At 37.9% G+C, this 25902-nt stretch overlaps 1 protein-coding gene across 2 annotated transcripts; it reads left to right on the top strand.

Moving 5' to 3' along the window:
• The first annotated feature begins 1859 nt into the window (after nt 1–1859).
• Nucleotides 1860–24600, top strand: LOC117597978 (NACHT, LRR and PYD domains-containing protein 12-like). Of its 2 annotated transcripts, XM_053236983.1 has the most exons (13): nt 1860–1934; nt 2094–2215; nt 2676–2792; nt 3172–3226; nt 3367–3571; nt 3860–5639; nt 11265–11438; nt 14723–14896; nt 20051–20224; nt 21709–21882; nt 23046–23219; nt 23450–23626; nt 23802–24600. In XM_053236983.1, the coding sequence occupies exons 2-13, from the start codon at nt 2163–2165 to the stop codon at nt 23815–23817; spliced, it is 3273 nt and encodes a 1090-aa protein (XP_053092958.1). In that variant the 5' UTR covers nt 1860–1934; nt 2094–2162; the 3' UTR covers nt 23818–24600. The 2 variants fall into 2 exon arrangements, with proteins under 2 accessions (XP_053092958.1, XP_053092957.1); XM_053236982.1 differs by lacking the exon at nt 1860–1934 and having other exon boundaries at nt 1975–2215.
• Nucleotides 24601–25902: the final 1302 nt, after the last annotated feature.

The raw sequence follows: 25902 nt of genomic DNA, 5'->3' as shown, positions 1-25902 counted from the left end.
GTATAGTGTAATTATTATATGATGCAAGCCAATATTGTATAGGTGGATAAATTGCCATTATTTCATATTGACTCCATGTGTATGTGATTTGACATTTGATATAATACTTTTTGAATATCAACCTGTGTTTTTTTGTAGGGACAAAGAAACAAAGGCTTGATGAAGCATTACTTAATATGATTGTTAAGGATGCCCAGCCATTTACAGGTGTGGAGGATGCTGGATTTAGGGAGTTTGTCAGTGCACTGGTCTCTACCTGCACTATCCCTACAAGAGCTGCTTTAAAGGAGATGGTGTCCCTGAAGTACAATGACATGAAGGAAAAAGCCCAAGGCAGAAGTGCAGAAGGCATCAGCAGTGAGTCTGACATTTGATAAGCGGACATGCATTAATATGGCTGCATATCTAGAAGTCGCGTGCCATTATTATTAATATCAACTGGTAACAGGACCAGTTAATTTATTAATTAATAAATCAGATGAAATGGTAACTGTCCTGTTGAGTGTAGTGAAATTCTTTCAGTCTCACACGGCTACAGATTTGGCTGAAGTAAAGACATCATTCATAGAGAAATGGAGTATCCAGGGGAAGGTGAGATGCTTAGTGATTGATGCAGCTCTCAACATGATTGCCTGTGTGAACTGTCTGAAACTCTGACATGCAACTTGTATGATAGCACATCTGATAAAGAAAGACTCTGTCAGGTTCAGGAACAGATGGGCAATCCTGTTCTGATACTGGTTCAGGAGGTGGACACTTGATGAAACAGCACTTATGCAATGCTACAGTGTTTGGTTGATCTGAGAGAGCCAGTGGGGGCAGCCCTGGACACTCTGAGAACTGAGGTACCTCCACTGAGCTCAGAACAACACCACACTATCAGTGAGTGTCTAGGAGTGTTGTCTCCTTTCCAGCAAGCTACAGAAGAACTTCAGAAGAGAAAGGAGTTTCTGGATCATTTATTTCATTTTCAATAAAAATGCTAATATATCAGTGAGTTATCACCTATTATTATTTGAGATACAATTTAGGCTGCTGTAAACACATTTGACCAGCAGCAGCAACTAGAATGTAGTGTTAAAGCTTTGAGTAATGAACGCTGCTTCCATACAATTGGCTTAAAAGCTTCATTTCCCCATCCCAAAATCACATATTGCAGATGATAAATTATAACAACAGTAGTGAAAACATTTCCTGCTGTACAGTATAGTGGAGTTAATCACACAGTGAGGATTTAATCCTGAAATTACACTCATCAGTCTTCCCACCTCAGATGTAACTACTGACTTAACACTATTCAGAAGTTACATATGAGATACACATGTGGCGGCGGAGTTTATTTATTTGCTGATTTGTTGAACTTCATACCAGGTGATGGTGGTGGAGCAGAACAAACATGAGAAATGCTGCAAAAGAAACTAAATTACTGATGGAATTTCCAAGGGTTATATCAATGTGGGAAGTTTACATGAACATGTATTTAAATTATTCATTTATATGTAATGATATTAAGTTCATTATATCGTAATGAACTTTGTGATATTGTGTGAACCCCTGCAGATGTGGTATGTGGAGTATTGGGTTTTAAATTGGTCATAATTTCCACAAGCAGGGAATTAACAGAAGCACTAGAAGAAGTAGTCTTACTGATAGAGTTCTGAGAAGGGTGCATGAAATTATTTATACACCCCTATATATTTGTATAAATACGGTTTTTAATGATTTATTTTGAGCAATCAATCCATCATTGCTAAAGGAACCAAACCACGTCTTTGTGACTGTGTGTGTGTGCAGGTGTGTGTTTGTTACCTGTCTGCAGTCACTGCCCTTTGTCCTCTGCAGAATAAACCAGGTAGGCTAAGTAATAAAGGTGAAACTCAGCAGCGCCATTTTGTGTCGAGGGGAAAATAAACCATTTCTAGAGTAAAAACACAGTGAGTATCTAAATCTAAAGCTATAATATATAAACACACTGAAGTGACACTAGATGCAGAAGAGTTTTGTGGGTTTGTACTGAAGGTTTAATGTACACAGGTTGTTTTAGGGCTTGATACCGTGACTATTTCCTGTAAGTGAACTCTGTGCTGATACAGGGTTTGATTTAACACACCAATGTTGGAGTGAAGTAAACGTGTGTCCTGCTGTAATCTGGAGAAGGAGACATGACCTCCAACATGAGTGTGTCTGGAAAACAGGACTTAAAGAAAGACGAGAGGTGAGTTACTTTTCCATTCACCAGCAATAAATACACACCGTCTCATGGGAACAGATCTGTATCTCTAAACACTCACTAGTTAACAGAGGAACTAAACTTTGCTTTAAGGTGTTTAGTAGCAGTGAATATATCACTGATCTGATGTAAGAACAGTTTAGAGAAATCATTCGCTGAGAGAAGAGTAAAAAGGACTGTGTAATGTGTAGCATAAGAGCAGCATAGCTTTGAGTCAGTGAACTCTACAGGCTTTAAGACCCAGCTGAGTCAGTTAGCTGTGACTGGGTCTCCTGACATCAGAGTAATTCCTGAGGTATGAGGCGAGTCTCCTGTTTGAATAAGTGTGCAGACTGTAGCTGAATTAAAAAGATGGAATTATTGGTGTTTAATGATGAACACATTGTGTAACAGTGCTGAGACAGCAGAGTATTAATTATTGCTGATATTTCTGTTGTAATTCTAGAATGATGGAGGGAAAGAGATCAGACTCACCAGAACCCAGCTGTGTGTCCATGAAGAGTGACGCGTCAATGGGAGATCCAATTGCCTTCAGAGACAGAGACAGTTCTACTGATGTGAGGTGAGTAAAGTGAGGTGTTTTACAGCAGTGTTCCACCTGATCAAACTCACTCATCTCATTATGAAGCCCTTCATGAGCTTTATCAGGTGTTGAAGCAGTAAAACACTAAACTGCGCAGTGCTGCAGCTGTCGGACTGGCAGTGAGGAAAACTGCTTTAAGAGTTCAGTTCAGCCTGCAGTCCCTGAGCTGGAGGGTCTGTGGTGCTACAGAAGAACATTTACACCTGGGAAATTAATGACAATATAACTATTTCATTCATTTATTCAATATATTTATTTCTAAATATGTTAGTGTCAGTTAGGAAATCCTTAAATCAGTGTAATGTGTTAAGAGGATAGTGTTTAATATCTGCCTTTGTGTTTATTTGTTTGTTCACAGAGCGCAAAAGAAGAAATCAAACATCAGCAGAAATTGGTTGGAGTCCATATTCATGGTGTGTGTGACTTGTGTTGTTTTATCGATGTGCAGCAGCATTTTTTTTCTTTCAAGGTTTTTTTCTTTTCATAAAATAAAAGAATGTCTCTCTGTGTAACATTATAATATTTAGATATGTTACTGTGTGTTTCTAACCAGGAGCTGGAACACAAAGTCATCACTCTGATAAAGAATGAGCTAAAGAGGTTTAGCAAGCTCCTGAGTCCAGATTACCCAGCATGCACTGAGAGGGAGATGGAGGATGAGGAGGATCTGCACAGTGTCAGAGAGGGAGCGCTGAAGATCACACTGCATGTCCTGAAGAACATGAACCACACAGATCTCGCTAACACACTGCACAACAGTAAGAGCTCTGAGTCATGGCTTTATTTCATCAGGTTCACTTTAGAGAGAGGAAACTGTTTTAGATATTAAGACTTTTAGTTTTAAGTTTGATTTTAGTATCATGTACATCTGGTGCTTTTCCGTTCTGTTTGTGGTCCAGCTTGTGGTTACTCTGTACAGTGGTCATGTTCCTGCAATAATATTTATTACATGAATCAGGAATGAACAGCAGCATTTGAAAGAATTTTACGTTTTATATTGTGCTCAGTGATTTTGCACTAAAATATGTTATTACTTTGTTTATTAGAGTCTGTGGCCTCTGTGTATCAGTCAAAGTTGAAATCCGACCTGAGAGAGAAGTCTAAAAGAATTAATGAAGGAATCTCACAGCATGGAAGCTCAGCGCTTCTGAATGAGATCTACACAGAGCTCTACATCACAGAAGGTTGGAGTGGAGACGTCAATAATGAACATGAGGTGAGACAGATTGAGACAGCGTCCAGGAGACCAGAAACACAGGAGACACCCATCAAATGTAATGACCTCTTTAAAGACAAGTCCATCAGAAGTGTGCTGACTAAAGGAGTTGCTGGAATTGGAAAAACAGTCTCTGTGCAGAAGTTCATTCTGGACTGGGCTGAAGGAAAAGCAAATCAGGACGTCACCTTCATGTTTCCACTTCCCTTTAGAGAGCTGAATTTGATGAAGCAGCAAAATCTCAGTCTGATGAAGCTTCTTCATCACTTTTTCCCAGAAATGAAAAAACTAGAATTAATAGACTGCGACTCCTACAAAGTGGTGTTGATCTTTGATGGTCTGGATGAGTGTCAACTTTCTCTAAATTTCCAGAACAATGAGAGATTGTGTGATGTGACCGAGCCAGCCTCAGTGGATGTGCTGCTGACAAACCTCATCAAGGGGAATCTGCTTCCCTCTGCTCTCCTCTGGATAACTTCTCGACCAGGAGCAGCCAATCAGATCCCTCCTGAGTGCGTAGACCAGGTAACAGAGATACGAGGCTTCAGTGATCCTCAGAAAGAGGAGTACTTCAGGAAGAGGATCAGTGATCAGAGCCTGGCCAATAAAATCATCACACACATGAAGTCTTCAAAAAGCCTCTACATCATGTGCCACATCCCAGTCTTCTGCTGGATTTCAGCCACTGTTCTAGAGAGAATGTTGGTTGAAGCAGAGAGTGGAGAGATCCCCAAGACTCTGACTCAAATGTTCACACACTTCCTGATCTTTCAGATCAAACACAAGGACCAAAAGTACCATCACAAATGTGACCCTGATCCTCAGCAGATCAGAGAGAGTATCCTGGCACTGGGAAAACTGGCTTTCCAACAGCTGGAGAAAGGAAACCTGATCTTCTATGAGGAAGACCTGAGAGAGTGTGGCATTGATGTCAGAGAAGTGTCAGTGTACTCAGGAGTGTGCACCCAAATCTTCAGAGAGGAGTTTGGGCTTCACCTGGGGAAGGTGTTCAGCTTTGTGCATCTGAGTGTTCAGGAGTTTCTGGCTGCTTTATATGTATTTTTGTCTTTCATCTTTAAAAAGAAAAATGTGTTAATGGAGCAAAGCCCTAGCATTCTGCATCTCTACAAAAAGTCAAACATGTCTGTTTTCCTCAGGAGTGCAGTGAACAAGGCCTTACAGAGTGAGAATGGACACCTGGACCTGTTCCTCCGCTTTCTTTTGGGTCTCTCACTGGAGTCCAATCAGACTCTCTTACAAGGCTTAATCCCACAGACAGGAAGCAGCTCTCACAGCAAACAGGAAACAGTCAAGTATATCAAGAAGAAGATCAGGGAGAATCCATCTCCAGAGAAATCCATCAATCTGTTCCACTGTCTGAATGAACTGAATGATCATTCTCTAGTGCAGGAAGTACAAACTTACCTGAACAGAGGAGATTACAGACGTCTCAGTGGAACCAGCTTCTCTCCTGCTCAGTGGTCAGCTCTGGTGTTTGTGTTACTGAACTCAGAACAGGAGCTGGATGAGTTTATTTTGAGGAAATATGAGCCATCAGAGGAATGTCTTCTGAGGCTGCTGCCAGTGGTCAAAGCCTCCAGAAAAGCTGTGTGAGTATTTTTGTTTATAAATGTATTAGTGCATGGTTTGTTGTTTTAATATAACACTGAACTTCACTGTTTGAATTAATGCTTGCTAATAGTTACTCTAATCAGCTTTAAACAAACCTCTGGTACTTTTACAAAAGATAACTAACATGTCTGCACTGAGGGCTGCCTGATATGGACAAAATATAGTAAAAATGATCTATACAAAATAACTTTGTGCATTCATCCCTGCTTTTTGTAAATTTTGTGAACTGAAGACCAGTGAAAGGCATTTTTTTTCTTTGATTTGAAAGTGATATTGAACAGAACTTTCACAAATTAGAACAAGAAAAACATTACATTGTCAAAATTGAAACAATATGAACACAAAATATAAAAAATACATACTAAAACACTCTATTCAACTTCAAGTTTCAGGAGTCCAATTGACAGTAGCACCTCCCTTTTTAGGTACCAGTTCCTCATCTTATAGTTGGGCTGATGCCTATTCTGTGTCTTGGGGAGTTTCACTGTGTCATGCTCCTCCATGCTTGTTTTTGTGTTTGTTATGGCACACCACTAGTAGCTCCTACTTCTAAACTTAGTGAAGTAAATCAGCTGCTAAAAAGTAGTTTTTGCAACATTGGCAATATAGAGGATATAGAAGAATATCTATCAATAGACATTATTCATTATTCTATTTTCTTGTCCTATGATACATGTGTTACACGTCTTATAGGGACACATGGACTATGTCTCTCCCCCTCTGCCCCCTGCTCACACAAAAACATACATACACTACATCTCTCTACCCTTCTTCTTCTCATAATGGACTAAACAGGATTTTTTTTCTTGTTTCTCACCACACACACACACACACACACACACACAGACACACACACAAACATATATCTCTCAGTTACACAAAGGTCAGGTTATTTGTCCCACCTTTCTCTTCCTCTTCTCTGCTCTTCTCTTTTAGAGCTATTTTGCTTCCTCTTTGCTGAATACTCAGCTTTATTATTATTATTATTATTATTATTATTATTATTATTATTTTCTGCTGTGATGTTGTATGTTTTATATTATGATTGCACATGCACAACACAACTTTAGTCATCTGTTGGACAAAATGGGGCTAACTGAGAAATTTGAAAAAAATTCACATACAGTATTCAAATATACATTTTGCAAACATAGATTTAGCTTTAATAAGCAACAATTCCAACACTCATACCGGTAACATGGAATGTGCGTGGCATCCGAACTCAAGCTGAAAAGCCCAAAATCCTCAACCACCTTCTTAAATGAAACTCAGATATTTGTTTATTACAGGAAACCCATCTGTCAAACTCAGAATCACAGTACAGTACAGATCCCGAGGGAAGGTATGTCATTATCAGTGCAACTATATAGAGCACTAAATTAACTATAATTAACATATATGGACCTAATAATGATGATCCTTCTTTTTTTCAGTCCATATTTTCACTACTGAATGAAACATCAAATATTGTAATAAGTGGACACTTCAATACAGTTCTAAATCCAATAATAGATCATACTAAACGTAATTATAGAAACTGGCACTCCACAGATATAATAAAACAATATATGAATGACTTTGGCCTTGGAGATAGATAGAAATTATGGGATCCAACATTGAGAGAATATTCATACTTTTCTCCATTACATCAATCATTTTCCTGAATAGACTATTTTCTTACAAGCAGTAAATTAATGACATATGTAACAAATACAGTACACCCAATTATTATCAGTGACCATGCACCTGTATCTCTAACTCTAAATATAGAACTGTACACAAAATCTTCTCCTATATGGCACCTCAATATTTCACTACTCAAAGATCCAGAATTTATTACATTAATACAAAGAGAGTGGACATCCTTTATGGAAGTGAACAACTCCCCATAGACTACAGCATCAGTATTATGGGAAAGAGCAAAAGTAGTAATCAGGGGAATAATAATATCATATTCATCATATAAGAAGAAAAAACAATTGGAATTAGAAACTCAGCTGGAACAGAAGATTAAAGAATTATCGGATAGATACACTAAGAACTTAAACACTCTCTGAATTGAGGAATGCCCAAAACCAACTGGAAGAAATTACTTTACAGTTTATTATACAACAACTCAAATATAATAATTTAGAAAGCAACAATAAATCAGGTAAATACTTGTCAAATACTTTACAATGTAAAAAAGACAAAAGAATAATCCCATCAATAAGAAATTCAACAGGAGAAATCACCCAAGATCAACTAGAAATAAACAATACCTTTCGCTCATTCTACAATAACTTATATTCATCAGAACAAGAACCAAATCTAGGAGAAATACAATCATTCTTACATAACCTAGATATACCTCAACTCTCCAAAGAAATAGCTAACACTCTCGATGCTCCTCTATCACCAGAAGAACTTCACAAAGCCCTCTTCCAGATGTCAAATTATAAATCATCCGGAACCGATGGTTTCCCTGCTGAATTTTATAAACACTCCTGGGACTTATCAACATTATTCAATGGACTGACAAAGGAACTTAAATCCCACAACTTAAATCCCTTTGCGTAAGAACACGGCAGCTATAACAGTGTTACTTAAACTGAACAAAGACTCAACGCAACCCACCAGTTACCGACCCCTCCCATTAATGAATACAGATCTGAAAATAATTACAAAAGCTTTAGCCACCAGACTAGAAACAGTGACCTCCACATTAATCCACCCCGGTCGAACAGGCTTTATAAAAAAAAGGTACTCTTCAGATAACATCCATAGATTATTTAACCAGATAAATATTTCTCAACAGTCCAAAATTAATACAATCATTGCATCACTGGATGCTAAGAAAGCATTTGATAAGGTCAACTGGACATTTCTATTCCACACATTACCCAGATTTGGCTTCAGGGAGTCATCCATTGGATAAAAATATTGTACACTGCACCAAATGCCACAGTCACCACAAATGGGATCACTTCGCCCATATTTACACTTCACCAAGGAACACGGCAAGGATGTCCACTTTCCCCTTCACTGTTTGCCATTTTCATAGAACTGCTTGCAATAGCTATAAGACAGAATAGTAAAATCAACAGAATTCATACCATAAACACACAAAATAAAATTAGCCTCTATGAAGATGATATCTTACTGTATTTGCAGAGCCCTAAATCTTCACTTCAGGAAACATTTAAAGTTATCAATACTTTTTCCAAAATATCAAACTACACTACACTATAAACTGGAATAAATCTACTATACTTCCGCTCTCTGATGAGGCTTGGGATTCTGCAGCTCAGGATTAATTTTTCCCACTCAATGTTGGAAATTTTAAGTATTTAGGCATTAACATCTCCTCCAGGCTGTCTGAGTTGTTCTCACTTAACTACACTCCACTGCTTAAAACAATAGCTGATGACCTTAGACAATGGATGAATCTTCCGCTTTCATTAATAGGACAAAAAGCAACTATCAAAATGAAAATTCTCCCTCAGATTAATTATCTCTTCTCAATGCTCCCCGTTATGCCTACAGAAAAAAGGTTTCAATCATTTAATTCTTCAGTCCCCTATTTTTACTGGAGGAATAAAAAAGCAAAGATTAAATATTCTACATTACTAAATAAATAAATAACTAAGTAAAAAAAAAAAAGAAATCTCATGGAGGTTTAGAAGCACCAAATTTTTTGTATTATCAACTGGCAAATCAACTGCAATATTTAGTAAAATGGATTCATCAAAGCAATAACAACATCTCACGGATACAACTGGAACAAATATGCTGTAAAAACCTCACACCTGCAGATTTGCCATTTCTCAACACTTCACTCAAGAACCACACCTGTTTTAAAAACACAGTTATCTCTACAACTCTGACAGCCTGGTGGAAAGCTTTCAGAATCACCAATTCTACTCTAACACCATGTAAATATACCATGACTTCCACCTTTACAAGGCTCCTATTTACTATCGCACATGGGAACAGAAGGAATTACACATCTTAATCATCTCTTCCACAATAGTCACTTCCTGTCATTCAAAGATTTAGCCCAGAAATACAAATTTGAGAACCAGCTGTTTTTTTCAATATCTACAAATTAAATCAATAATTAGAAGTAAAATCAACATAACAGGTTGATTTTAATCCTCCCAAGATATTAGATGACATCGTCCAATTTAAAGATCGGAAAAAAATAATTTCTAAGTTATACAAACTACTAGTCAATACAGATAGCACCATATTTGTCCCTAAAATTAAATGGAACCGTGATCTTTCTACCTCTCCCACATTCAATTTCTGGACATATGTCTGTAAAAATACATTCACAGTGACAACAAACACTATCTTACAGCTCATCCAATACAAAATCATTCATAGAATACATATTACATAATATAAAAAATACAAAATGGGATTAGTAGATACTGACATCTGCTCACAGTATACCATGGAAGTCACAGATAATTATTTACATGCAATTTGGGCATGTCCACCAGTCCAAAAATTTTGGTTGTCAGTGATAAAAAAAACTTTCGGCTATCGTGAGCTGTGAAATCCCCCCGTCTCCATAGCTCTGTCTGCTTGGAGACCTCACACTGATCAAGATACCAGCCAAACACAAGGATAGTTTGCTGATTTCTTAAACCATTGCCAAAAAAGCAATTCTTCAAAACTGGAAATCAAAGTGCTTACTCAATTTAAATCAGTGGAATAATCTATTAATAGAATGCATCACAAAAGTCGAGCACTGACATGTGAACTTCTAATATAAGCACAAACAGAAAAATACAAAAGAATAGAGTAAGCGTGATGTGCAGATGGTGGTCTGCCTGGGATGGGAGCAACCTGTGGGGATGGGGATGATGGGCGTTCCCTGGGCCTGGCAGCGTCTTTTCGTGACCTACTACTCGTGGGGCCTGTCTCGCTGAGGCTGTGGGGAGATGTGGGGCAGTCCATCAGATTTATTTATTTATTTATTTATTTATTCATTTACTCTTTTTCTTCTTTTTTTGTCTCCCTCTTTTCCCCATTCAATCATAGTAGCTTTGGCTATTTTTACTGCCTTTTTTTTCTTTTTTTTTTTTTTTCTTTTTCTTCCCCACCCCCCATACAGATATCTTTATAATTGTCCACACTTACATACACACACGCACACACACACCCTGAACCATTAACTACAGTATGCCCCCAATCATTAAATGCATATAAACTACACATTAACATTGGTCTGATTGTCATCCAAGTAATGCCTGCAATAATAACACACAAAAATTCAAATAAATAAATAAATAAAATTGGAGGTCTAGAGGCGACAGATTTGTAACTGTACGAGCACCGAGAACACACACCAACTGTTTTACTGTCTCTGTGAACTCAACATATAACTCACTGTAAAGTACCACTAGTACTGGCATGTTATTAACTGGTAGTGTACAGTTCTATAATTCTTTATTTTCTGTAATAAAATGCACTATATCTGCAGTGTTGGTTGTAGAAACTTGAACACAGATCAACACACTGACGTTTCTGTTACATGTTAAACTTTAGCTGTGTTATGGCTGTGTTTGTGTGTTTGAGATCAGTGTTCTGATATTTCATCATTTCTCTTCCAGGCTGCGTGAGTGTAATCTGACAGAGGAAAGCTGTAGAGTTCTGTCCTCAGTTCTCAGCTCAAACTCCTCCAGTCTGAGAGAACTGGACCTGAGTATCAATAAACTGCAGGATTCAGGAGTGAAGCTGCTCTCTGCTGGTCTGGAGAATCCATACTGTACACTGAAGATACTGAGGTACACACACACACACACTCTTGAGTGAGACTTTTTTTTAATCTGACATAAAAGTTTATAGCCCAAATTACGTGTCACTCTGTGTAATCACCTTGCATCACCTTGAATCTACAGCACTGGGTTCGTTAGACTTCACCCTTCATACCATTCTGTGTGTGTTTCTTATGACCGCTGGTAGGCCTGTCATGATAATTACATTATCGGCTTATCTTATGGACATGACCTCGATCATTTTTGCTAACCTCGATATTGTCCATTGTGTTTACATGTGTGTTTGTTTACATAAGAATGAATGTCACCAACATTTTAGCCATTCGCTGCTTCTGTCCTCTCATTTGCTCTAGGGATGTCAAATTAAAATTCGAACTTCGAATATTTGTAGAATTTAACATAAAAATGCACATATGAGTGCAAAAACTGTGTGCATTTGAATTTAAGATGTTTAGCAAACACCAGCACCAATTTTAATTAAAACATACTGTTGAAAAATGACACACAAGATATTAACAATGCACTAACAAGGTTTTTTGAAGATGAAAAATCTAGAAAGAATGGTTCTAGTGTTTCAAATAATCCAGTCATAGTGAATAATGTTGGGGATTGAGCCGCTTAAGCTGCATGAGCTGAAGCTGAACAGTGAATGAACACTGGTAAACTGAAGTGCTTTACTTGCGGGTTAATTAACTCACCCAAACACATTCTATACACATATGAGATTAATCAGACATATACACAACGTAAACCTAATATTACAACTTGCTTGTGCACAAAATGATGCGAATGAGCAAGTGAACTTGAACTTAAGTAAGGTGCTAGGTAGAACACTGAAACACAGACAATGAAGAACTAAAGCATAAAGAATTCACAATATTGTATTACAGTTCATTTTATTTATTATTTTGGTTGTATGGTTTTATTTTATTTATGTTTCATTTATTTAGGATATTTAATTTTTTTGACATTCCAATTCCAAAGTTTGAATATTCTTAAGAATGAAAAGAAATGGTCTTAAAATGACAGTAAGTGCTGTTGCACTCGTTTAAAAAACGTCCAAAAAAGGGGGAGTCACGTGACTGGCTGAACATGATGGCTGTTTGAATAATTTGTTCTGAGCCCAAGCACCCTAAATTGTTGTTTTACCCCATCTGACCAATTTTCCTCACAGTCCTATAATGGCCCAGCACTTTTTAGAGACTATGGCTACGAGCTCCAAGAATAATTGACCTGATGTAGAGTCAATAGCCAAATCTGTGCTGGAAAGACTGCTCGAAAAACAGCACGGCTACCTCGAACTGCACCATGCTCAGATACAGCAGATGGGAGGGGACACGGATGCTAAGCTAAATACTACCCAAGCCAAACTAGACATACTAACAACAAGCATCAACCTAATAAACTCAAAAATCAATAAGCTACAGTCGAGGGTGAAAAGCAATTCCAGTGCTCTTAGCAGACACAAAAAAACTCTACAGTCAATGGAGTTTAAGCTAGTGGATTACGAAGATTTGAACAGGAGATGTAACATCCATGTTATTGGGCTGAGAGAGAGAAACGAGGGCCCCAATGCTATCCAGTTCTTCTTGCAATCCATACCCCAGTAGTTACCCTCTCTGCACACCGGATCTACAGCGATGCAACGAGGGGAAAATCACACTCTGATAACATCAAGTATCTTCTTCACATAATCAATGCTGCAGCACATATTAATGCTCCTGTAACAGCACTTGATGCTATGAAAGCTTTCAGCAGGTTGGAATGGTTATTCTTATGGTCAGTGCTTCAGGGAAGGTTTTATCCATATCATGTTATGGATGATTTCATATCTTGAAATTTTATATGTATATCACAATATATTCCATCTTCTGTAAAATTGATGAAAAAATTGTCTATACAAAATAACTGCTACTACATATTTGAAAGTGACATTGAACAGAACTATTACAAATGAGAACATTAAAAACATAATATGAATGCAAAATCTAAAAAGTAAATATTAAAACACTCTGTTCACCTTCATGTGCCTTAGGTACAAGTTCTTCATATTTTGTTCTGTGTGACACAGTGTTGTGGGGAGTTTCACTCTGTCATGCTCCTACATGCTTTTTTTTTTTTGCCCAATTTCCTCCCTAATTTATTCATGGCTGATTCCCACCCTCCAGTTCAGTCTCCCCTGTCATACAACCGTGTCCTCTACTAACTCCTTACACAAGTGACGCCAACTGCATCTTTTCAAACTGCTCATGCAACATAGAGGAAAGTGGTATCTGCCCACTTCCATATGCATGAGCTCACAGATGCCCATGATCAGTTAGTATCACTGTGATTGATAGGGGAGAGAGAGTATGCCACCCCTCCCTCCCTGAGAGCATGGACTCACTTGCTCACTTGGACTCCCGGCCACTGATGGCTGTGGCATCATCAGGATTTGAACTCAAGATCTCTGTTAAATAGGATGAATGCTTTTCTGTTGCACCACTCAGGAGGATTTTTCTTGTCACAGCACACTGCTAGCGCCTACCTTAGTGACATAAATTGGCTGCCAAAAAGTGGCTTTTGCGACATTGGTAATATAGAGGACACAGGAAAATATCTATCAACAGACATTATTCATTATTATATTTTCTCATCTTATGATATGTATCACCATATTGCACAGCCCTATCTGTACTGAGGAACACATGTGAGAGAGAATAAGGACGCTTTCACACCTACCTTGTTTGGTTTGGACAGATCAAACTTTCTCTTTAGTTTGGATGTGTTTGGATGTATGTGACTCCACCTGTACTCGGGTCCACACCAAACACCTGATCCAGCGTGTGTGTAAAATCAGAGGTCTCGAGGTGACAGATTTGTAACTGTATGGGCACAGAGAACAACACACACCAACTGTTGTGTACCGTCTCTGTGAAATTCAACATGTAACTCACTGTAAAGTACCACTAGTACTGGCATGTTATTAACTGATAGTGTACAGTTCTATAATTCTTTATTTTATGTAATAAAATGCACTGTATCTGCAGTGTTGGTTATAGAAACTTCGCTCTCACATGTGTGTGTTATGTACATGACCTAATGGTCTTATAATAAATTGAAGCTGAGAGATTGTGGAGTGCAGAAAGACGTCCCTGCTCCTGTAAATGTGCTGATGTGGTGTCCTGTCCTCTGATTTCTGTGTGTGAGAGAAACACACTGACATTTCTGTTACATGTTAAACTTTAGCTGTATTATGGCTGTGTTTGTGTGTTTGAGATCAGTGTTCTGATATTTCATCATTTCTCTTCCAGGCTGCGTGAGTGTAATCTGACAGAGGAAAGCTGTAGAGTTCTGTCCTCAGTTCTCAGCTCAAACTCCTCCAGTCTGAGAGAACTGGACCTGAGTATCAATAAACTGCAGGATTCAGGAGTGAAGCTGCTCTCTGCTGGACTGGAGAATCCACACTGTACACTGGAGATACTGAGGTACACACACACACACACACACACACACACACATGTAGCTGTAAATTTTAGAATATGATTTAAATATTTGTATGAAACTGAAATGTGTTTGTGAGAATCAGATTTACTTTTTAGATTAATTCTATATCATGAAAAAATAAAAGCTATATTTATGAACTGTAATTATAGCTGTTTAGATCTTGTGTCTCTACTAGAGGTGTAACGCAATGCTATTATCTGTATCTGTTTAGTGCTTAAAATATTAATAACCTTTTTCATATTTGGATTTAAACAGGAAGAGGGCGTGGTCTGCACCAGAGTTTTTTTTTTTTTTTCATGTGAACCCTATCACTATGCCCCGAAAAACAGTGAAAAAAATCAGGGCTGTTGCAAAAAGAAAACATTTTTATTCAGAAATTATAACACATTCATTTTTATTTATTTATTTATTCATTCATTCATTTATTTACTTATTGGGGTATTTTAATTATATAACTTTATTCAACTCCTGAACCAGATGTCCTGTGGAACTTTCTGGAAAACTTTCTGGAAAAATCTTCTATCTAATGTGACTGAGTAAAAAAGCTAACTATGTTTGAAACACCACAATGTCTTTTCCAAATCAAGAAACTTTTATTTACTGTTGACAACAACAGCCACCTAATAATATTTGATCAGATTTACTTTAGCTGTTTTGTTTGTTACATTCCAGAAAGATCAGAAACTGGACACGCTATCAGAATCTGTTATAAAGCTGGACATGGTACCGGCTCCATGAGGACAGATAACATCAGAGAAATTGCCTTATTGACCTCACCGTAAAGTACCACTAGTACTGGCATGTTATCAGTGGTGGCTGGTGGTGATATTACATGGGAGGCTGAAATCTATCAATAGCTGGACAATTAAACTATTAGGGTTGATCATTACATTATATCTTGAGGTCTCAATGACAATAAAAATCAATTAATGAATTAATTAACTGACTAAATAATTTATTAATTAATTATCATAATCATTATCTGTAAGTTGCTCTGGATAAGGGCGTTTATTAAATGCTGTAAATGTAAATAATATTTAAACATATTATTACACACACAGACACACACACACACTTAAAGTAGATAGGGAGCTTCGTTAGTGGTTTATAACGTTTAGTGGTTTAAGTCTGTAATGCTCAACTGGGTTCATGTTGCATTTCCTCTGAATAGCAAACACAAACAGAAAAGCTGTAACTCTTTAGTTTAAACTAAAAAACACTAAACTTACAGTTCTGTCATCTGTCCTTTTGTGTAATTTGTACTTTGATTAGACATTGTGTGCTCAATCTATCAACTTTTAGTTTCTCCTCCAAACACATTTTAGGGAAAAATGATGATGGAGTAAATAATCCACCTCGGTCAAGTTCACTACACTCGCGACTGTGTCTGCAACACGACTGCTGATGATGTATACCAGACACATCACTGAAACGGGATAAAAGATTATAACCCTAATTAAGCTCAAATGTAGGAGGCTGTCACTCCTTGTAATCACAGAGACATCTCACTCAGATACAGCAGATGGAAGGGTACACGAATGCTAAGTGAAGCTAGAAACTCTAACAACTAGCATCAACTCATTAAACTCAAAAATCAAAAAGCTAGAGTCAGGTGTGAAGAGCAATTCCAGTGCACTTAGAAGGCACAAAAAATTCCTACAGTCAGTGGAGCTTAAGCTAGCTGATTATGAAGATTTTAACAGAAGATGTAACATCCGTATTATTGGGCTGAGAAAGGGTAACGGGGGCGCGAATGCTATCCAGATCCTCTTGCGATCCGTACGTCAATGCTTCCCCTCTCTGCACACCAGATCTACAGCAACGCAGTAACCAAACAAGGGGAAAATCTAACTCTGATTTTCAGTGGTCTTCGTTATAAAAGCCTCCATTCTAAAGCCTTTCTTCATGCTGCTAAGAAAGAGCCCCTCATCATTGATGGAAGCACAGTCCACTTCACCTCCGAATACAGTAACTACACAGTGAAGTGACGCCTAGCCTTCTCCCAGGCCATGTCCACAACTGCTCAGTGGAGGACCCTAAGATATTATGGGACGCAATCAAAGGCTTCATGAGGAGTAACACCACGTGTTTTTGTTATAATCTGCATAAAGCTAAGTCTGTTGAACTACAAAGCCTTGAAAAATTTTAAAAGTCTAGACTCAGTTACAGCATGGTCAAAAAAGAAACAACTTTCAGAGTTTCAGATTCATAGGACTAGACAGTGCTACTATTTCCAAGGTGCCAGACCTAGTCATCTCTTAGTGAGCAGTCTGCAGACATTCCTGCCATTAAGACTTCAAATGGGAATATTACCACTGATCCTAAAGAGATAAATGATAGTGATCTTTTTATTCCAGCTTATACAAATCAAAAATATTACTAGATAAGGGTAGATGTGACCATATTCTAAGTTAAACCTCCCTCAACTATCTAGCTTGGACTCAGGGGATTTGGATAACCCTATTTCCTTGGAGGAATTGAAAGAGGCTGCCCTCAATATGCAAAGAGGTAAATCACATGGAATCCTACAGAATTTTATGTCACCTTCTGGGATCAAACAGGCTCATTTCTCATTAATATGATTAACTACTCCATTGAAAAGAGCAGTTTTCTGAATCAGTCTTCTGAATTCTGACCTTAAAATCTACACCAAACTACTCACTCATCACCTTCAGCACCATATGCCAACATTAGTAAACTGTGATCAGACAGGATTTATTAAATCTAGACTAGCATCAGATAACGTCAGATGTATTTTTCACATAATCAATACAGCAGCACATATTAATGCTCCTGTAGCAGTGTTATCTCTCGATGCTATGAAAGCTTGGTTGGAATGGTCATTCTTATGGTCAGTCCTTCAGGGAAGGTTTTATCCATATGGTTAAAGCATTATATGCCAATCCCTCTGCATCTGTGTTAATGGGACAAATATACTCTTATCTATTTCCAGTTTCTAGGTCATCATGCAAGGGGTTCCCCCTTAGTCCAGTGCTTGTCACTCTTTCTCTTGAGCCTTTAGCTCAGATGAGTCTCCAGTCTTCCAAGGTGCTACCCATCTCTGTTCATGATACTCACCATCACTTAGCCTTATATGCTGATGATGTGTTAGTGTTTTGGAAAATCCTATAGAGTCTATACCTCATCTATTAACCATCTGCGAGGAGTTTGGATGCCTATCTAGCTTTAAAATTAACTGGTCAATATCTGCACTTTTACCATTAAATGAATCTGCCATAGCATCATTTATTCCAGCTACTATTCCCATTGTTCCACACTTCAAGTACTTAGGAATTGAAATTTTCCCTCTCTCAATCAGATTGCTAAACACAATTACTCCTTAGCTTTTACCAAGGTGCAGTACTCTCTAGATAGATGGACGAGCCTCCCCCATTTCTCCTCAAGCCTGAGTTTCCATCATAAAAATGAACTTTCTGCCCAGAATTCATTTTGTTAGCTCCACAGTCCCAAACTCCCATCCCTACCAAACAACTTCTGTAAAAAATTACATTCTTTCATGTCTAAATTCATATGGAAAAACAAATGCCCCCATCTTAAACTCTCCACTCTGTAGAGGAGAAGGGAGGATGGCGGATTGAATGTCCCCAACATTGAAATTTACTACTATTAATTTGTGCTTGGATCGGTACTCACTTGAATCAACCCCCAAACTCCTGTCTATAGGTGTACACTAGAGCAGAACATGGTAGACACCTGGAAACCTCAAGATATCCTTTTTGTTAACAAATCTAATAAGCAGTGCCAGCTGTGCCTAGGCCCCATTATATCTCATCTTATTCAGATGTGGTGATTAGTTGAAAAACACTGTAAAATATCCTGTGATCAACACACTGTATCACATATATTCAACAATAGGGGAATACTAGTTGGAGGGAAACCCATTACTACAGCTCACTGGCGTAATACAGGTGTTCACTATCTGAGAGACATCTGTGAAGACAAAGATCTACGCCCCTATCACGAAATTGGGAATCAGTCTTATCTTCCACAGTCTTCCTTATTCTTTTAATTGTAGCTTACTTCATGTCTCAGTGCATGTGGTGTACCACTGCAAAACCAGCTACCTGTTCATCCTATCTGTAAACTATTCATTGCGCAGAAGAAGAACAAGGGTATGGTATTTGTGCTCTATCCTTTTTTACTAAAAGCCTCTTATATGCCACTTCCTCTGGACTGTATATGGTGGTGAGATTGTCCAGATTTAGAGCCTGATTTAGAGCCTGGGATGCTGTGTCCTCCAACATCCAAGATGCGTCTTGCAACCCTGATCACCAGTTGACTCATTTTAATTATTTGCACAGTACATACTTAACTCCTCTTAAACTCCAGCACATGAATATTATGTGACCCTTCATACGTATTGAAGTTCTCTGGAACTTTTATCGGTATGTTCTGAGAGTGTCCACCAGTTACAGCTTTCTGGATTAAGGTAGCATCCAAACTACTGAATACAGGGACAGTGCACACAATGATAATGGTCCTGATCCTAAACAATTTGTCTGCGTGTAAAATTTCTAAACTCAAAAAAAAAAAAAAAAAAAAAAAAAAAAAAAAAAAAAACAGTTGTTGCCGGACTCATTGCCTTGTTTTATGATGAAATGCTTGTTCGGAGCGAATGAATAAAAAAATTTAAAAAATTCCAAAATAATCCTTGTTAAAACACTTGTCAATTGCAAATAAGATTTCTTTATCTTTGAAAGACAGAGGGTTTAGTCCTGCTAGTACATCGACATGAGCTGCCCTGCATGTTATTAACTGGTAGTGTACAGTACTATAATTCTTTATTTTCTGTAATAAAATGCACTGTATCTGCAGTGTTGGTTGTAGAAACTTGAACACAGATCAGAGTGTATTGTTTGTAGGCTGCTCGCTCTCACATGTGTGTGTTATGTACATGACCTAATGGTCTTATAATAAATTGTAGCTGAGAGATTGTGGAGTGCAGAAAGACATCCCTGCTCCTGTAAATGCGCTGATGTGGTGTCCTGTCCTCTGATTTCTGTGTGTGAGAGAAACACACTGACATTTCTGTTCCATGTTAATCTTTAGCTGTATTATGGCTGTGTTTGTGTGTTTGAGATCAGTGTTCTGATATTTCATCATTTCTCTTCCAGTCTGTGGAAGTGTAATCTGACAGAGGAAAGCTGCAGAGTTCTGTCCTCAGTTCTCAGCTCAAACTCCTCCAGTCTGAGAGAACTGGACCTGAGTAACAATAACTTGCAGGATTCAGGAATGAAGCTGCTCTCTGCTGGACTGGAGAATCCACACTGTACACTGGAGACACTGTGGTGAGATAATCACACGCACCCACACACACACACTGTACTGTATATAAAAATGTACTGTATATAAAGATATCTATTTAACTTGCTGTATGTAAACATATATAAAGATATATAAAAATATCTACTGTATTTAACTCGATGTATGTAAACATACAGCAAGTCAACAGATGGATAAAGGTTCTTTATTGATCCACAAGGGAAAATCTGGGGAAGATAGAATGAAACCCCACACAGTCACCTGAACTCAGGATCAAACCCAAGACTTTGGAGCTGTGAGGCAGCAGCTCTACCGATGTGCTGACTGTTTCCTCTTATGTCAGTCACTGATTAAAATAAAAATAGATGCACTTATCCAATGCTGTACTGCATATGCCTAATCAAGTATTTCAGCATCATTAGAAAAATAAGTTGCGATCTGGAGAAAACAGAAATGGTTCTGTACATTGCAGCTAGGTCTACACTGTCTGCATTTAAATCTTCTTTTTGCCAGAGCATATGTTTGTAGAAATTGGTTTTAATTCCAATTTTTTTGCTTTAAAATAAGATCTTGGCAGCTGTGGACTGTTTATAAATCAGCCCCAAAATCCCATCAGTGGACTTGTCTTTCACATCTCAACTTTGTTCCAAAACAGGCACAGTGCTGTGTTTCCCCATGACTCACACTCTGAGAGCAATTAGCATATGAACAAAACATTTCAGTTCTACATTTAAAATTACATTCAAGATTTGTATTTACATTTAATTTTTAGATTCATGTTTAAAATGTATATGTAACATTTACATTTTATATTTACATTTTTTCCATTTATATTTCAATTTAAAATTTAGGACTTAGAACAATGCACACCAACTGTCTCTGTGAAATTCAACATATAAATTTGTGTTAATGCTGAAAAATCTGCATCACTTCTTAGTTCAGAACTAAATACAATTATTTCTAGATCATGGAGATCAGTAATCATTACACATGCATTCATTTTCCTTCAAAAACATTTTCTGGAATATTTTTGCTTCGATTGAACAATAGAAATGAGTCTACAAAATGGTACCGGCTCCATGAGGACAGATAACACCAGAGAAATTGGCTTATTGACCTGTAAAGTACCACTAGTACTGACATGTTATTAACTGGTAGTGTACAGTTCTATAATTCTTTATTTTATGTAATAAAATGCACTGTATCTGCAGTGTTGGTTGTAGAAACTTGAACACAGATCAGAGTGTATTGTTTGTAGGCTGCTCGCTCTCACATGTGTGTGTTATGTACATGACCTAATGGTCTTATAATAAATTGTAGCTGAGAGATTGTGGAGTGCAGAAAGACGTCCCTGCTCTTGTAAATGTGCTGATGTGGTGTCCTGTCCTCTGATTTCTGTGTGTGAGAAAAACACACTGACGTTTCTGTTACATGTTAAACTTTAGCTGTATTATGGCTGTATTTGTGTGTTTGAGATCAGTGTTCTGATATTTCATAATTTCTCTTCCAGGCTGTGTGAGTGTAATCTGACAGAGGAAAGCTGTAGAGTTCTGTCCTCAGTTCTCAGCTCAAACTCCTCCAGTCTGAGAGAACTGAACCTGAGTGTCAATAAACTGCAGGATTCAGGAGTGAAGCTGCTCTCTGCTGGACTGGAGAATCCACACTGTACACTGGAGATACTGAGGTACACACACACACACACACACACAGAGGTCAGATTATCAATTTATCACCAAATTTTACATACAGAAAAGATTGTGTGTTTTTATGTAGCTGTAAATTTTAAAAACTGTACTTATGAATTGTAATTATAGCTGTTTAGATTTTGTGTCTCTACTAGAGGTGTAACACAATGCTATTATCTGTATCTATATCTGTTAAGTGCTCAAAATATTCGTAACTGTTTACGTATTTGGATTTAAACAGGAAGTGGGCGTGGTCTGTACCAGAGGGTTTTTCATGTGAACCCTATCACTATGCCCTGAAAAACAGTGAAAAATCAGGGCTCCTGCAAAAAGAAAACATTTTTTATACAGTAATTATATCACATTTATTAATTAATTTATTTATTTATTTATTCATTCATTTATTTATTTGTTTGGTTGGTTTCTTTCATTATTATATAAGTTTTATTCAGCTCCTAAACCAGGAATCCTGTGGAACTTTCTGGAAAACTTTCTGGAAAAATCTTCTATCTAATATGACTGAGTAAAAAAGTTAACTATATTTCAAAACAACAATGTCTTTGTGAAAATCAAGAACCTGTAATTTACCAGTGACAACAACAGGCACCTATTAATATTTGATCAGATTTACTTTAGCTTTTGTGTTTGTTACATTCCAGAAAGATCAGAAAAGTTCACTGGACACGCTATCAGAATCTGTTATAAAGCTGGACATGGTACCGGCTCCATGAGGACAGATAACATCAGGGAAATTGCCTTATTGACCTCACTGTAAAGTACCACTAGTACTGGCATGTTATTAACTGGTAGTGTACAGTTCTATAATTCTTTATTTTCTGTAATAAAATGCACTATATCTGCAGTGTTGGTTGTAGAAACTTGAACACAGATCAGAGTGTATTGTTTGTAGGCTGCTCGCTCTCACATGTGTGTGTTATGTACATGACCTAATGGTCTTATAATAAATTGTAGCTGAGAGATTGTGGAGTGCAGAAAGACATCCCTGCTCCTGTAAATGTGCTGATGTGGTGTCCTGTCCTCTGATTTCTGTGTGTGAGAGAAACACACTGACGTTTCTGTTACATGTTAAACTTTAGCTGTATTATGGCTGTGTTTGTGTGTTTGAGATCAGTGTTCTGATATTTCATAATTTCTCTTCCAGGCTGCGTGAGTGTAATATGACAGAGGAAAGCTGTAGAGTTCTGTCCTCAGTTCTCAGCTCAAACTCCTCCAGTCTGAGAGAACTGAACCTGAGTGGAAATGAACTGCAGGATTCAGGAGTGAAGCTGCTCTCTGCTGGACTGGAGAATCCACACTGTACACTGGAGATACTGTGGTGAGATAATCACACGCGCACACACACACACACACACACAGATTTAATAAATGCAGCAGCATCCAATTTTCATCTGTGGTAATTGTAATTGTAGTGATTTGATATATGTTGTCATTGTTGTGTGTGTCAGATGTAAATGTAAATGTACTGTATATAAAGATTTTGTGTAGTTCATGTTTTCGATGCTAAAACTGAGTGTGTTAAGTGTGAGAAGGTTTTCTTTCTTGCAGGATGTGTAACTGCAGTATTACAGATGAAGGTTGTGCTGCTCTGGCTTCAGCTCTGAGGTCAAACTCCTCATCACACCTGAGAGAACTGGATCTGTACGGTAATAATCCAGGAGAATCAGGAGAGAAGCTGCTGTCTGATCTACTGAAGGATCCACACTATAAACTGGAGACACTACAGTGAGTTACTGACTTACTGTTTCTTTACTGTACTGTATTGTATGATACTGAATAATTTTCATTATGTACTCTGACAATATTTACAATATTATAGTTTTATTGTGCATGTGTGTGTGTGCGCTGGTGTTTATGCTGATGTTGTTTGTTTATACTGATGCTCTTCTCTGTCTTACAGCATTGAGATGTATTAACTCACTGGGACTGGTGTATGACAGGAGTCTCACCTCAAACCTCTTTTCCAGGATAAAGCAGTTTTGGTGAAGCGTTAGAACCCGTCCCACATTTCCAGCAGTTTGGGAGCTGAATCATTCATATTCAGATGTAGAAGTTCCATAACAATAACCGTGACTGATCACATCCTTTTATCCACTCAGCTACAAGTTACTTCAGGCTTTAATAATGTATTTTACAATCCAAAGTCACATCCTTCATTGTCTACACACAACACAGAGATATCATCACATCATCACACTGATTACACAAATACACATCCATGTGTTGTAGTTATTTTTACCTCCTTATTTTTATCTATTTACTCAGTATCTGTTTCTGCACAACATGGCTTTATTCAACTTCTGTTCCTTGTTTGCTAATGTGTTTTTTAAAGGTAAATTCTGGCAAAAAAAAAACAAACAAACTAGAATTTAATATATTATTTGTCATGGTATGTAGTATTATGTTGCATGGGATTGTATTGCTTACTGTCTGTGTTTTAGCAGAATTCAAGTAAAACAAAGTAATCATGCTAGCATTACGGTAGTTAAATGTGTTGTTGCTAACTTCATTTATTTGACTCAGTTTAATTTTGAAAGATGTACAGTTACTCCCTGCTTGCCTCGTGTTTCTCTTCTTGCTGGCACAGTTCTAAAATTTAAATAAAATTAAATTTAATTGAAAATATTCTGGACATGTATGTAACACTGTGCAACTAACTCAAAATCCCTATCTGTTGAGTCAGTTCTTTCACGTAAGTAATCCGTTCGCTCTATCGTGAATAAATTACTTCCAAAGGAAAGTGATTGCTTATTAGCAGTAACCAGCTAGCTATCTCTCTTCCCTGAATACGCCATTATCTGTTGAGCATCGCCCCGCATTTCCCGCTTCACCCCTATTCTCCTCCCCCAAATATCCACCATTAGCACTGTAGTTTTGTTTTTTTTTAATTTTGCATCCACCTCCAAGATACATAATCAGGAGGCAGTTTCCCCAGTATTCAAACCAGTAAATCTCTCTACAGTGTCTGCTGCATCATCATAAGATGAACGATCTGTAAGATACAGTTAGGCATGTTTACAACAGCTGTATCAATGCTTACATTTTTAACAAGTCAAACCTTGAAGGCGGATGGGCGACAACAAGAGAAGACCACATCAGGTTCCACTCCTGTCAGCCAAGAAGGGCAATCTGAGGCTACAGTGGGCACAGACTCACCCAAACTGGACAGTTAGAGATTGGAAAGAGGCCAGTATGTATTCTTCCAGGTCACTGAAAATGAAATGGACATAACTGAGATTATATATCATGAATCTACACCAAATATCCCAAAATATTTTGACAGTAATGTAAGGCAGGCAAATATTTGTCTAATACTAATACTATTTGTCATTTCTATAGGCATGGTGGTAGATTTGTCGACGGTGGAGTGGTTGGCTGCCTTATGTCCCAGGGTGCCCTCATGTCTGTGTTAGCTTCTGGCTCTCCCTTTTAGTTATGCTGTCATAGATAGTCTTGCCAGAGTCCCTGCTTGCACTCTGCATGCAAAGTACATTGTCCTTAGCCATTAGAGGACAAAAGCTCACCTAACAATCTCTCCCTCTCTCTCCATCTCTCTCTCTCCCTCACTCTCTGTCGAGCTACACATGCTACTTCTGAGATGCCAGTGATCCTGTCCCCTTCTGCTCCTCCTCGCTGCTTGACCCATCCTGATGCCCTACTTCTAGTTGGAGTTCTCATCAACTGAGCTCGTTCGCTGCTGCTGGGGGTGGCCCCATATGGACGACCTGAAGAACTGTTTGGATTGCTGGGGATATGGTTTGGGGATCTCATATGGGGAGCTGTACTGTAATGGCTTGGGACTGCGATTGATGTAGTGGCTTTGGGGCTGCAGTTGGCACGAGCACCTTCGTACTCAGGACTCCATCAGTGGACAGTGGATAGATTTTAACCAACCGGACTTCTTGCAAAAACTGTGATGAATTTACAATTGCACCATTTGTCCATATAGTACACAATAATAGAAGGGATTTATTTATAATTGCACTATCTGTTGCACCTAG

The sequence above is a fragment of the Pangasianodon hypophthalmus genome, chromosome 9 (genome assembly GCF_027358585.1).
Source record: "Pangasianodon hypophthalmus isolate fPanHyp1 chromosome 9, fPanHyp1.pri, whole genome shotgun sequence".
In the NCBI taxonomy this organism is placed as follows: domain Eukaryota; kingdom Metazoa; phylum Chordata; class Actinopteri; order Siluriformes; family Pangasiidae; genus Pangasianodon; species Pangasianodon hypophthalmus.
The sequence above is the reverse complement of the archived record's forward strand: the minus strand, read 5'-3'. Positions and strand labels throughout refer to the sequence as shown.

Excerpts from the sequence above, each read along its gene's own strand:
- LOC117597978 (XM_053236983.1), top strand. The coding sequence starts at position 2,163 with ATGACCTCCAACATGAGTGTGTCTGGAAAACAGGACTTAAAGAAAGAC. Across the intron at positions 3,227-3,366 it reads GGTTGGAGTCCATATTCATG|GAGCTGGAACACAAAGTCAT; the intron begins GTGTGTGTGACT and ends GTTTCTAACCAG. Across the intron at positions 3,572-3,859 it reads CGCTAACACACTGCACAACA|AGTCTGTGGCCTCTGTGTAT; the intron begins GTAAGAGCTCTG and ends TTTGTTTATTAG.